The sequence below is a fragment of the Balaenoptera acutorostrata genome, chromosome 11 (assembly GCF_949987535.1).
Source record: "Balaenoptera acutorostrata chromosome 11, mBalAcu1.1, whole genome shotgun sequence".
Classification (NCBI taxonomy): Eukaryota; Metazoa; Chordata; class Mammalia; order Artiodactyla; family Balaenopteridae; genus Balaenoptera; species Balaenoptera acutorostrata.
The window spans coordinates 66412965-66426866 of NC_080074.1; the positions used below are offsets into that span (position 1 = coordinate 66412965).

Genomic DNA, 13902 nt, shown 5'->3' on the forward strand with positions numbered 1-13902 from the left:
CAAAGGTATAAACAAAGCCAAATGGGAAACAGGATCATGCTTGTAACTCTCTCTGGACAGGTAACAATACCTGGTATGGTCTAGAGATTCTGGGAAGGAAAAGAATAATGGGGTGAAATTACGGAAGGAAGCTGGCAGGATAAATGTTTCTTTGTTGGCATGACCAGTCTCTCTTCATCCTCTTCCTGGATGTAGGGCTTGATGCCAGGACCCCTGAGGCTTTCTCCACAAATAAAAGGAGGTGAAGTTGTGTGGTGACCCCATTTCAGAATCTTGGGAGCAGCCAAAATGATGTCCTTTGTCTCTCTGCTCCTGGTGGGCAACCTGTTCCATGCCATCCAGGCCGAACAATTAACAAAATGTGAGGTGTTCCAGAGGCTGAAAGACCTGGATGGCTATGGAGGCATCACTTTGCCTGAATGTGAGTTCCCTGCTATCTTGCTTTGTTCCATACTTCATCTTCTTCTGTCTTCCCCATGCTTCTCTTCCTCCTCTTTTTTTCTCTACTTTTAATTCAATTATCTAATAATCCTCTTATCTGCTCATCTGCTTACTCTCTTATTACATTTATTCACCTATCTCTCCTTTCTCTCATTGTCTGATTGTTTTTTGGAGCTCTTCATCTTATCAAGATACTCTGTGGTTGGCCATATTTGGAGATTGGCTGGAGAGCCTTTTTCTGTCTGGGAATACAGGTCCTTATTTATACTATATGTGGGCATCCCTGTGATATCTCTTTTTCATCTTTCTTTCAGGGGTCTGTACCGTATTTCATACCAGTGGTTGTGACACACAAACCGTAGTAAATAACAATGGCAGCACAGAATATGGACTCTTCCAGATCAATAATAAAATTTGGTGCAGAGACAACCATATCCCTCACTCAAGGGACATCTGTGGCATCTCCTGTGACAGTGAGTGACCACTTTTACCATGTTCTTGTGTTTTTTTGGAGCCTACTCCTGGGATAATCTCCTTTTTTGGCATCAAGCGCACCTTTAACTTCACTGCCTTGGACTCCACATCAACTGTGGGACTTCAATTGTTAGTACTGAGTAAGAGGCTGTTAGAATTTTTCATTATCACCAAATCCCCAGACAGTCCCTTAAAGTTCACGGGTAGATGATCTGAGCTGTTTGGGGATCTTGAAGTCTAATACCCTGCATTTTCAGAGTAAGTCAGTTGATGAAGTTGATAATTCCTCTAGAGATGCACCCAGAGAAGCGAAGGGAGTCCTTACCTAGGGGGAGGCATTATTGTACTGGATTTCTCATATAGAAAGGCAAAAGGCATAAGCCTCTAGATCAGAGAAGGACCAGGCAAGAGAGAAACTCATTATCTTTCTGGGTAATACTTAGCTCTCTCATTTTTCCCTCTGTAACTCCTGCCAGAGTTCCTGGATGATGACCTTACTGATGACATTATGTGTGTCAAGAAGATTCTGGATAATGTAGGAATTAACTACTGGTGAGTCCCCATTCTATTTTCTACTTTACCCTTCCCCTCCTTCTTCTCACCCTTTGAGTCCCAGCACCCTTCCCCTTTCCCTCTATTTCCTGGTCTTTTAAGCTAGAATGTAGTCTTCAAAACAAAACTCATCAAGCAGACTCAGGTTTTCAGTTTTAAGCCTCACTCACTCCACTCCTGTTTAGCAATTTTCCTAGCAAGTGTTCCCTAATAGAGGGCTGAGACCCAGGATTTCCTTCACCTGGATTTGAATATTTAATTCTACTTGTATAGTCCTAAACCCTAAAGCAAGCCCTTTGTACCACTGTCCTACAATTTTCTTGGAGTTTAAAAAAATGGACCTTACTCCACTAGGTGGCTCAGTGTCCCTTGCCATCTGGTTAGGAAAGTGTAATTTTCACCCATACTCTTCCACCTCGTCCCTCCTGAGGATAAAGCTAGATGGAAGTTTGAACTAAGATCCGGCCAGTCAACTTGCCTTGTCTTTTTCTTCATGATCAGGTTGGCCCATAAAGCACTCTGTTCTGAGAAGCTGGATCAGTGGCGCTGCGAGAAGTGGTGAACGCCTGCTGTCTTTGCTGCTTCTGCCCTCTTTATGTTCCTGGAACTCCTCTTCCCTATGGCTACCTCGTTTTGGTTCCCTTGAAGCTAATTTGTCTCTGAGCCCTGAGCCCTGTAGTGACACCATTGGACATGCAAGGACTATTCTCCAGGGATGAGTGACTGGTGCTCTGGACTTTTGACCCTTGCTCAGTGCCCCCAGTGGCACTTTCATTACAACAGTGGATTCTACCTCTATCCTGAATAAAGGGCCTGATTTTGAGTGGCTGGCTGTATTTTCTTCCTGGAGGGAGAGGGAGGAAATAGGGTGAGTAGGTGGATGTGGCCATGGGTCATAGCCACCTTCATCTCTGCTAAAGAGGAAATAGGCTGAACTTATAATAACTCAAAGGTACAGATTACTTTCTGTATCAATTCAATTCAATGAATATTTATTGATCACCTAGCATATTAAAAAACTATGGAGGGGAACTAAATTTGGCTAAAAGCATCTCTTGCCTCAAGGACTCATAGGAAAGATAAGATAAACATTAATAAATAATTATAATACAAGAAAGAGTGTCATAAGTATCATAAGAGAGGTTAGAAATGTGCCCTGAGTATTCACAAGCGGAAAGATAATTTATATTTGGTGGAGGGCTGTGGGGAAAGGGCTCAAGGAAAGATTCATGACAGAAGTGACATTTAAGCTTGTTTGAAGTTGGGATTTTGACAGGTAGAGATGTAGGGTGGGAAAAGAACAGCAAGGGCAGGGGTTCCAAGAATCTGAAATGGGTGACTTGAGGGGGGTTGAGGTATTTCTTTACCCCTGAGATAATGAAATACCTTTCACAAATTGCTGTGAGAGGAACTCTTTCTAAAAACAATAGACGAGAACAGCTCAGAAATTGAAGAATCTGGACACCTGGGGCCTTTTTGTTGGGACCCTGCATTCCATTACCCCTTCTTGCTGCTTCACTGGTCTTTAAGGAGGAATTTTGCAGAACTGTATTTAATTTGATTATGAGAAATGTGAAAGAAGGAGAGTCAGGAGATTTGAGTCCTAAAGTCTGTTTCTGTTTCTCATTGATGGTCCGAAGCTGGGCAAGTCATCTCTGTCTCTGGGGCTCAATTTCCTCATCTTTAAATGACAGTTTTAGTCTAGTGATTTTTCTGAGATCTCTTCCTGTTTTGAGAATCCAGCATTCCAAGACTCCAATTTGAATTACCCCATTTCCGTATTAGCTAAGTTATATCTTCTAATTCCCTCCTCCTACCTTCTATACCCACTGGGGCTTTAGGCATTCAGACCATATTTCTTTTGTCTCAGAGACCAGCAGCTCCCAAATGAATCCCCCATGGCCTGTTTAGGGACCTATAGGGCCAGGCAAGGGGTGGACAGGCCATCCCTCTCCTATACTTAATGAAAGCAAACTCTCAGGATATAACTTGGTATTCATCATATGATTTTAGTCTGAATTTGAACACAATGTGACACATCTCCCAGGGATATTGCATGCTATTCCCTCCCTAATTATGGAACAAAAGGCTTTTCCCCAAGTCTACAGGGTTTTAGGAATAAACCCTGTGCATGGTGGTGTGTGGGAGGGCAGGATTGAACGGCCACTCCTCCCACTGATCTCACACATCTACTTACTACTTTGCCTCAGTTACACCCTCAGGAAGGTATATGCTCTGGAAAATATAAGGGACCAGCTCCACCAAGTGGGCTGTTTTGCTCAGCTCCATAGCCCTGGCCTTCATTCTATAGAGAAATATACTGATCTTGGAAATTTCACCTGTGAATGTACCATATATGAGGCCATGATTTTCAGAGGGTTTTGCTGAAGGAAACTGACAATTGCAGAGAGGATCTTAACCTGAGGGTCAAAGGATCAAGAACAGATAGAAGCTAGGGAGCTGGCATGGATGTGGTCTTGACTGATGCAGACCTCTCTGCCTTTGGGTAGAAGCAGGACAGAAAACTGCTGTTGTTCTCTTTCAGAGAATCCTCTTGGGAGCTGAATGGGAGGTGGGGTGGTAGCTGAGAATTTGTTCTGCTTTCTCTAACTCCTTCTCCTTCCTCTAGGCCTGGAAAAAGTCCTGAACCAGGCAGGGATAGGAAGTGGCCCAGGCTAAGGTGGGTGGTGGAGAGACTCAGGGCAGGGGCTGTCAAAGTGCACACATTTCACCAAGCTCTGTGTGAGGAGGACCCTGGATGGTGTCCCAAAATATGGACTCTTTTTCTCTCTTTCTATCCTGATCTCTCCTCCATGCTACTTTCCTCTGTCATCTATATTGTCATGAAGGCAGGAATTTTACTGGACAAAATTGTTTCTTTTCATATGTTCCTTTTCTCACCCCCTCCTTCTCTCTCATTCATTCTTTTTTTTTCCACACTAATTGAGAGCATATTAAGTGAGGACATACTAGACACTGGGGATACAGAATCTGTTAGGGATTTTGCTCTCAAGACTTACACTTTAGAGGAGGATACCCCCTCCTATTTCCTAGAATCATGCAACAGAAAGGACTCTTCAGACAGATCCATCATTCATTCCTGCATTCACTACTTAATTAACAAATAGTTATTGAGGATTTATTATTTGCTATGTTCTATTTAGGTGTTACTTGTTAAGAACAAAGACAGCAGGAGACACACTTATTTTATTTCATTTCTTTCTAAGTTACTCTGGAGCTGTAGATTTTGCCAGAGATTTTTTGGTATGGGAACAAAGGAGGAATTGGGTCTCAGTACTAAGAAGGGACTCTCCCAGAATTAAGTGGGCTATTTACTAGTGGTCAGATAGGTTGATGTACACTTTGTGCATAGACAAAAGTAAAAGAGTGCAGGAGAGGCAAAAGGGGAGGGGTAGAAAGGACAAGAAATGAGAGGAAAAAGCAATAGCTGTGGAAATGGCTGGTGAAGCTGTGAAGATTTTCTTCACTTTTTTCCCCCAGTTTTATAGAGAGATAATTGACATACATTTCTGTACAATTTCAAGGTATATAGCATGATGGTTTGATGGTTTTATATATATATATATATATAGAGAGAGAGAGAGAGAGAGAGAGAGAGAGAGAGAGAGAGTATTGCAATAGGTTCAGTTAGTATCCATTATCTCAAAATTCCTAATTAGGAAAATCCTGAAAGTTCCCTCTAATGGAGAAAATTTTCACACATTGAGGTATGGGGAAGTAATTTTGGCTTATACATTGTTCAGCCTGAACTTTGTGTGAACTAGAACAGCGTGTTAAACACACACAGCACATCTGCTTTAACCATTAAGGTAAAGAATGTCTGCTTTGAAGATAAGGATAAAAAACTCCTTTCTTATGACATCCACATTAACACTCCCTCGAAGATAAGATTCTCTTCCCAGACACCAGGGTCCCACTGTCTCACTCTATATATACTAAACCTGTCTTTTTTGGAAACTTGAAGACATATACCCCTGTCATGTTTGATGTATGTTCTTTGTTCTGATAAGGTATGTGACTATGCTAAAAACCATGCTTCAACGGAGCAGTTTCTCAGAGTTATCTGAGAGGCTGTCTCTTGGGCTACAGTCCTCAGTTTGGCTCAAATAAAACTCTTTTCTATTCCTAAAAAAAAAAAAAAAAAATCCATCATCTCATAAAGATACAATATAAAGAAAAGAAAGAAGAAAAAGAAAAAAAGAAAGAACTTTTCTCCTGGTGATGAGAACTCTTAAGGATTTACTCCCTTAACAGATTTCCTATGTATCATACAGCAGTGTTAACTATAGTCATCATGTTGTACATCACCTTCCTAGTACTTACACTGGAAATTTGTACCTTTTGGTCACCTTCCTCCAATCCCCCTTCCTCCCACCCTCCACCCCTGATCTCTCACATGTCTGATCTCTTTTTCTATTAGTTTGGGTTTTCCCTAGGTTCCACATATAAGTAAGATCATATTGTATTTGTCTTTCTTTGTCTGACTTGTTTCACTCAGCATAATACCTTCAAGGTCCATTCATGTTGTCAAAAATGGTAGAATTTCCTCATTTTTATACTGAATAATATTCCATTGCTTTATCCATAACTTCTTTATCCATTTATCCATTGATATATGCTTAGCCTCTTTCCATGTCTTGACTACTGTAAATAATGCTGCTATGAACATGGGGGTGCAGATTATCTTTTTGAGTTAGTGTTTTCATTTCCTTTGGATATATTCCCAGGAGTTGAATTGCTGGATCATATGGTGGTTCTATTTTTAGTTTTTTGAAGATCCTCCATACTGTTTTTGAGAGGATTTTCTTGTGTAGTGACTGGGTTCCCTGTGGATGGGTGCCATCAGTTCTGTGGAGGTTTGCCCGTCTCGTTTGACTGGGGGAGGGCATTGGAGTCAGAGGAACTAAGGCTTCTGTCTTGGACAAGAATTCATGCTAAGATAGCTTAGTGGTGATAGCTCTTTCTGTCTCCTCTTCCTTCCCATAACTTTTCCTCCTATTATGAGGAGTTAGTAGAGCCTGACTTAGAAGGTAAGCCTGGGATTCCTGCCCAGCAACCTCCCCAGAGCTGCCTTCCCCTCCTGGTTCTTCAGAACTGTAGATAAGGTGCTTTAGCAGTGGGGTCACCACACTGTACTGCACTGACAGCACTTGCTCCAGGGCTGAGTCGGAAGCTGGAGTCATGTACCTTGAAAGGAATTGCACAAAGGAGTAAACTGAGCTCAGGACAGTGGCCACAATGCTGTTGGAAGCCACAGTCCATCCCATCCCGGACTCTGCAAAAAGTGTCCTCAGAGCTAAATCAACCACTAATGGTAGAAACATCTAGAAATGACAGAATTATCAGTGAGAAGTCAGTCATTTCTGCCTTCAAACGCCTCCATACATGAGTGATCTTACACAAAACATTATAGGAGTTGCCCCGAGGAAAAAGGAGGTTCTGCAGTATATCAAGTGCTACAGGTCAGAACTGAAAACAATTTCATACATTTCTGTAGCACTTCATACTTTTTAAAGTGTCTTTCCTTAATAGTTATGATGATAATATGAGGATTTTTTTCTCTTCTTTTCCCTATATATACAACTATATGTTCCCACCTTGTGGTGATTGTTCCTTATAAAACTGTATGCTAGTCCAATAATGCTGTCATTTTCCCTAATATTTATGGCTCTGGGAATTACCCCAGAATCACAGCACATTATTTTTATAATGCTTAGTAGAATAAACATTTGTCCTTTTAGATGCATTTTTCTTTGCCTTAGAAAAGAAACCAAACTTTGTAAATAAAGTGAAAGATAAAAATGTGTTTAGCACAAGATGTGAATCCAAAATAATAAGATTAAATTTTTGGATGCATCTTGTTAAGTGTCACTGGGAGTATTTCCCAAAGAAGCATTAAATTTTGTTGTTGTTGTTGCAATTGTGCTATTATCATTGGAACATTCTTTGTGGGTTCTGGTGTGCTTGGTTAAAAAGATATTCATTTCACTGTCATTTTTTATCTTTTAATTTATCCCTCCTAACATTTCTGTGAAGTAGGTGGGAGAAATCTTATCATCCCCTTATGGCAAATGAGGAAACTGAGACAAAGAGAGCTGAAAAGATTTGTCCACAGGCTCAGGTGAGCTCTCCTGGACAATTCCTTATCTTTTCCCACCCCTGACTTCACTTCAAGTAACAAGCAGGTGAAAAAAGTATAGAGCAATTTGTGCAAATCCATCTCCAGTTCACTAGTAGAGAACACAGACCATTAGTTATTCTGTTTCCTGGTAAGCAAGGACTCATCAACTAGAGCTGTTTATGTTTGAGAGAAACATGGTAGAAAAGAGCATGAGATTTCAAGTCAGTGAGACTTGGTTTACATTATGGCTCCATTCTTAGCTTGTTCTGGGAACTTTGAGAAAGTACCTGGTTACTACTGAAACTCAGGTTAATATCCGAAAATGAGGTTAATAATATTTCCTTTGTGGTGTGACACATACTAAAATTGAGCTTGATTGTGTAAAGCTGTTGTTGTATAGTAGGTGCCTAATAAATATTTACAGCACAAATAAGCTTTGGAGACATCATCTTCCAGTAGGAAAGGGAAATGGCATCTGTTTCAAGGATGATATGTTTTATTTTTTTGTCTAACACTGAATAAAAGTCTACCAAAGGCTCTCTGATTTCCTTCTGAGGACTGCCAAATCATAGGTTAATGAAAGTATGAAAATCTTTAGTCCTTGTATAAGCTTATTTTTTAGAGTTAGACAACTGAGCCCTCAGAAAGAAAATGGATTTTTAAAAAAATAATTCACACATCTAGTCCACATCAGAGCTAGAACTAGAACCCAGGCCTTTTGAATTCCAGTACAATTCTTTCCTGCTACCTTGCAGTGCTCTGTTCTATAGACCAAGGTTACTTTAGAGTGAAAAATACCCTACATTTACTTTCCGGAGGTGTAGCAATGACATACCTGAAAACTCCTGAACCATAAAGGATGGTGACCGCAAGAAAATGAGATGAGCAGGTAGAGAAGATCTTGCTCCGACCCGTGGCAGAGTTGATTCCCACAGCTGTCATGATACGGGTGTAGGATCCCAGCAATAGGACAAGGGTACCAAGACCCAGGACCACCATGGTGGTCAGGATGGAGGCAATGTTAATATAAGGCTCACAACAGGTCAACACGAGCACTGGGGGAAGCTCGCAGGCAAAACTGTGAATGAGGTTGGGGCCACAGAAGTGATGCTGAGCAAGGAGGATGGTGTTAACAAGGCCCATCCCCATTCCTATGGCCCAGGATGCTCCCACCAGGCCAGTACACATCTGCTTGTTCATAGCCACCACATACAGCAGTGGGTGGCACATGGCCTGGAACTGGTCACAGGCCATGATTGAAAGAAGGCAAGCTTCAGTGGCCCCGGAAAATATGACCAAGGAGATCTGGGTGAAACACTCAAGGAGGGTTATAGTCTTCCACTTGGAAAGAAGGTTCTCTAGCAGCTTAGGCACTACGATTGAGGAATAGAAAGCATCCAGGAAGGAGAGGTGACTGAGGAAGAAGTACATGGGGGTGCAGAGGTGGCAACCAGTCCTGATCACCAGCAGCATCAGCAGGTTCCCTGTGAGGGAACCCTGTAAATCACCAGGAATATTACAAATAGTACTACCTGGATCTGAGGGTTGTTGAGTAGTCCTAGGAGAACAAACGCAGTGACTGTGGTTATGTTGCCAACTTCCATGGAACATTTGAGTTTCCCTTCAGAGGGACAAGAACAGAAAAGAATGCTCAAATGTGTTATGAGTCCCAGAGCATGGCTGGAGATGAGGCATTATGAATAAAGCTTTAGGGCTGACCCAGGACAGATCATGTAGCAGAGGCAACCTTGTCATGTCAGACCTCATCAACCCTTCCCAGCTCAGGGCAATAATCTATTGCCTAAGGTGGAGAAGTAGGAAGGAAGAGTGTAGAGAATCAAACCTAGAAAGGAAGGAGAAGAGAAAAGAGATTATTCAGACTGGAGAAGGAAAGGAAGGGAGTTGGAAATAGACTCCAGAGCACTGAGAAGTGCTGTTCTCCAGTTCCAAAAGGAACTGAGTTCAAACCACAGGAAGGCTTACTGGCATAGTGAGTAAGCAATAAACATTTTGGCTGACCATCTGGCTGATAGACCACGATGCATGTTTGAATGATTGGTAGAGGTATTGTGACACCTGATGACGGCACAAGACCTTTCTCTGTCACTGTAAGTTCATGAATAAGTCACTTGGGTTTCTCATTAAAAAAAAAAACCAAACAACAATCTGGGAAAACTAGATGGTTTATAAAGTCCTTTTCAGCTTAGAAATTCTAAAGGTTGGGGGACAATCTTCCTTGGGTATCTCTGGTACTAAATGGAAATCTTCTCTCCTTCTGTGTCAACCCAAGCAGAAGTGGCACATGAGTAGTCTGGCTTCATGGAAGCCAGGCAGGAGCATGCCCTCAAACTGGAGGGGAGAGCTGTGCACATCAGTTACTCCAAGGGCTTCCCATTCCAGGATTTCTGTGAATTTATAAGGTCCACTTGTTTGCACTGTAATCTCAGGACTTAACATGAGAGTCCATGAAGACTGTGCTGAAGGTGCTATGGAAGATGGTGGAGTAGAAGGATGTGCGCTCACTCCTTCTTACGAGAGCACTGGAATCATAGCTAACTGCTGAACAATCATTGACAGGAAGACACTGGAACTCACCAAAAAAGATACCCCACATTCAAAGACAAAGGAGAAGCCACAATGAGATGGTAGGAGGGGCGCAATCACAATAAAATCAAATCCCATAACTGCTTGGTGGGTGACTCACAAACTGGAGAACACTTATACCACAGAAGTCCACCCACTGGAGTGAAGGTACTGAGCCACACATCAGGCTTCCCAACCTGGGGGTCTGGCAATGGGAGGAGGAATTCCTAGAGAATCAGACTTTGAAGGCCAACGAGAATTGATTGCAGGACTTCAACAGGACTGGGGGAAAGAGAGACTCCAGTCTTGGAGGGCACACACAAACTAGTGTGCACATCAGGACCCAGGGGAAGGAGCAGTGACCCCATAGGAGACTGAACCAGACCTACCTGCTAGTGTTGGAGGGTCTCCTGCAGAGGTGGGGGGTGGCTGTGGCTCACCATGAGGGCAAGGACACGGGCAACAGAAGTTTTAGGAAGTAATCCTTGGCGTGAGCCCTCCCAAAGTCCACAATTAGCCCCACCATAGAGTGGGGTAGGCTCCAGTGGTGGGTTGCCTCAGGCCAAACAACCAACGGGGAGGGAACCCAGCTCCACCCATCAGCAGACAAGTGGATTAAAGTTTTACTGAGCTCTGCCTACCAGAGCAACAGCCAGCTCTACCCACCACCAGTCCCTCCCATTAGGAAGCTTGCACAAGCCTCTTAGATAACCTCATCCACCAGAGGGCAGACAGCAGAAGCAAGAGGAACTACAGTCCTGCAGTCTGTGGATAAAAAACCACATTCACAGAAAGATAGACAAAATGAAAATGCAGAGGACTATGTACCAGATGAAGGAAGAAGATAAAACTCCAGAAAAACAACTAAATGAAGTGGAGATAGGCAACCTTGCAGACAAAGAATTCAGAATAATGATAGTGAAGATGAGCCAGGACCTTGGAAAAAGAATGGAGGCAAAGATCGAGAAGATGCAAGAAATGTTTAACAAAGACCTAGAAGAATTAAAGAACAAACAAACACCTAGAAAAATTAAAGAATGAACGGAGAGAAACAATACAATAACTGAAATGAAAACTACACTAGAAGGAATCAATAGCAGAATAACTGAGGCAGAAGAAAGGATAAGTGACCTGGAAGACAGAATGGTGGAATTCACTGCCATGGAACAGAATAAAGATAAAAGAATGAAAAGAAATGAAGACAGCTTAAGAGACCTCTGGGACAACATTAAACACAACAACATTTGCATTATAGGGGTCCCAGAAGGAGAAGAGAGAGAGAAAGGACCCGAGAAAGTATTTGAAGAGATTATAGTCGAAAACGTCCCTAACACGGGAAAGGAAATAGCCACCCAAGTCCAAGAAGCTCAGAGAGTCCCAGGCAAGAAAAATCCAAGGAGAAACACACTGATACACATAGTAATCAAATTGACAAAAATAAAAGACAAAGAAAAATTATTGAAAGCAACAAGGGAAAAACGACAAATAACATACAAGGGAACTCCCATAAGGTTAACAGCTGATTTCTCAGCAGAAACTCTACAAGCCAGAAGGGAGTGGCACAATATACATAAAGTGATGACAGGGAAGAACCTACAACCAAGGTCGCTCTACCTGGCAAGGATCTCATTCAGATTCGATGGAGAAATCAAAAGCTTGACAGACAAGCAAAAGCTAAGAGAATTCAGCACCACCAAACCAGCTTTACAACAAATAATAAAGGAACGTCTCTAAGTGGGAAACAAAAGAGAAGAAAAGGACCTACAATAACAAACCCATAACAATTAAGAAAATGGTAATAGGAACATACATATCGATAATTACCTTAAACGTGAATGGATTAAATGCTCCAACCAAAAGACACAGGGTCGCTGAATGGATACAAAAACAAGGCCCATATATATGCTGTCTACAAGAGACCCACTTCAGACCTAGGGACACATACAGGCTGAAAGTGAGGGGATGGAAAAAGATATTCCATGCAAATGGAAATCAAAAGAAAGCTGGAGTAGCAATACTCATATCATATAAAATAGGCTTTAAAATAAAGAATGTTACAAGAGACAAGGAAGGACACTACATAATGATCAAAGGATGAATCCAAGAAGAGGATATAACAATGATAAATATATGTGCACCCAACATAGGAGCACCTCGATACATAAGACAACTGCTAACAGCTATAAAAGAGGAAATTGACAGTAACACAATAATAGTGGGAGACTTTAACACCTCATTTACACCAATGGACAGACTATCCAGACAGAAAATTAATAAGGAAACACAAGTTTTAAATGACACAATAGACCCTATAGATTTAATTGTTATTTATAGGACATTCCATCCAAAAACAGCAGATTACACTTTCTTCTCAAGTGCACACAGAACATTCTTCAGGAGAGATCACATCTTGGGTCACAAATCAAGCTATGGTAAATTTAAGAATATTGAAATCATATCAAGCTTCTCTTGGACCACACCAGTCTAGACAAGTGGACTTGAGTTTTCCAATTTTCTTGGAAGCTTATTTGTTTGCTTTCTTAATAAATATTAAGGATTATTTTTATTCTAGAGCTAATGTTATTAATAATCTTAAAATTTATTTTAATAAATAAATGGAAATTTGTTTTGTATCAGGATGATGATAACTTAAGCAAATGATTCCTCACATCACATCTCAATCTGTGAGCACTCAAAATTTAACAGAGCAACTATGTAGGCTGAATCTACACAGATGCATCATACAAAGGGAGTCAAATTGTGTAGAAAAAATGAGTTCACTGATTTTTTTTCCTTCTCTTTACTAATTTGATAATAACTTAGAGAGTCAGCAACTCACTTACAGGTAAATTCCCATTGCCTTGTAAGGACCAGTCAAATATTCTTCGCCCAGTCTGTCTCCAATCAACTCTCTCTAGTGAGTCATGTGTGGTGCTTCATGGTCATTACATCAATCTAATAGTTCCAAAGGCCACGTCTAGGCAAGCTTTATGAATTTTGACTTGCTGACATTCTTGAATACAGTTGCTAAAGTTCTTAAGTACAAGATTGGCTTCAAATTGTGACTACTGGGAATAGCAGAGCTGTCATTCCCCTAAACTGCTAAGCCAGGGAGTTAATGTTCAGGCTGTCTAAACACAGCCATTCTAGAATTAGCTAGACCAGATAACCACATGAGTGACTGAGACATGTTATAAAGAAACATGTGGAAATCCAAGTGAAGAGATGCCTGGAAGAAGGCATTTGAGATCATTTGAAAGAAGCAACTGTCCTGTGGCTATTTCATGTTGTTAGTGCTGACTCTAGTAATATATTTAATTATCAATAGTATCTCACAAACTTAACCATGTTTCAGGACGCAGAAAACTACCTTCTCCCATTCATTTTCTTAGAAGCTAGCTTTATTTATTTATTTTTAAGATGCCACCAGAAAACTACTAGAGCTAATCAATGAATTTGGTAAAGTAGCAGGATACAAAGTTAATGCACAGAAATTTCTTGCATTCCTATATGCTAATGATGAAAAATCTGAAAGAGAAATTAAGGAAACACTCCCATTTACCATTGCAACAAAAAGAATAAAATACCTAGGAATAAACCTACCTAAGGGGACAAAAGACCTGTATGCAGAAAACTGTAAGACACTGATGAAAGAAATTAAAGATGATACAAACAGATGGAGAGATATACCATGTTCTTGGATTGGAAGA

The 13902-nt window shown here is 41.2% G+C and overlaps 2 protein-coding genes across 2 annotated transcripts; one reads left to right on the forward strand and one right to left on the reverse strand.

Annotated features, from left to right (window-relative positions):
• The first annotated feature begins 288 nt into the window (after positions 1-288).
• Positions 289-2029, forward strand: LALBA (lactalbumin alpha). The gene is made up of 4 exons (XM_007179263.2): positions 289-421; positions 756-914; positions 1392-1467; positions 1969-2029. The coding sequence occupies exons 1-4, from the start codon at positions 289-291 to the stop codon at positions 2027-2029; spliced, it is 429 nt and encodes a 142-aa protein (XP_007179325.1).
• A 4482-nt stretch (positions 2030-6511) lies between these two features.
• Positions 6512-9213, reverse strand: LOC103003593 (olfactory receptor 8S1). The gene is given in 4 exon segments (XM_028165810.2): positions 6512-6580; positions 6582-6675; positions 8445-9105; positions 9108-9213. Coding segments are annotated over 4 exon segments (930 nt in total).
• Between the last annotated feature and the right edge of the window lie 4689 nt (positions 9214-13902).

Bases quoted from the DNA above. Each gene is read 5' to 3' on its own strand.
- LALBA (XM_007179263.2), top strand. From the start codon at position 289: ATGATGTCCTTTGTCTCTCTGCTCCTGGTGGGCAACCTGTTCCATGCC. The intron at 422-755 runs GTGAGTTCCCTG...TCTTTCTTTCAG, and splicing joins AGGCATCACTTTGCCTGAAT to GGGTCTGTACCGTATTTCAT. The intron at 915-1,391 runs GTGAGTGACCAC...AACTCCTGCCAG, and splicing joins CTGTGGCATCTCCTGTGACA to AGTTCCTGGATGATGACCTT.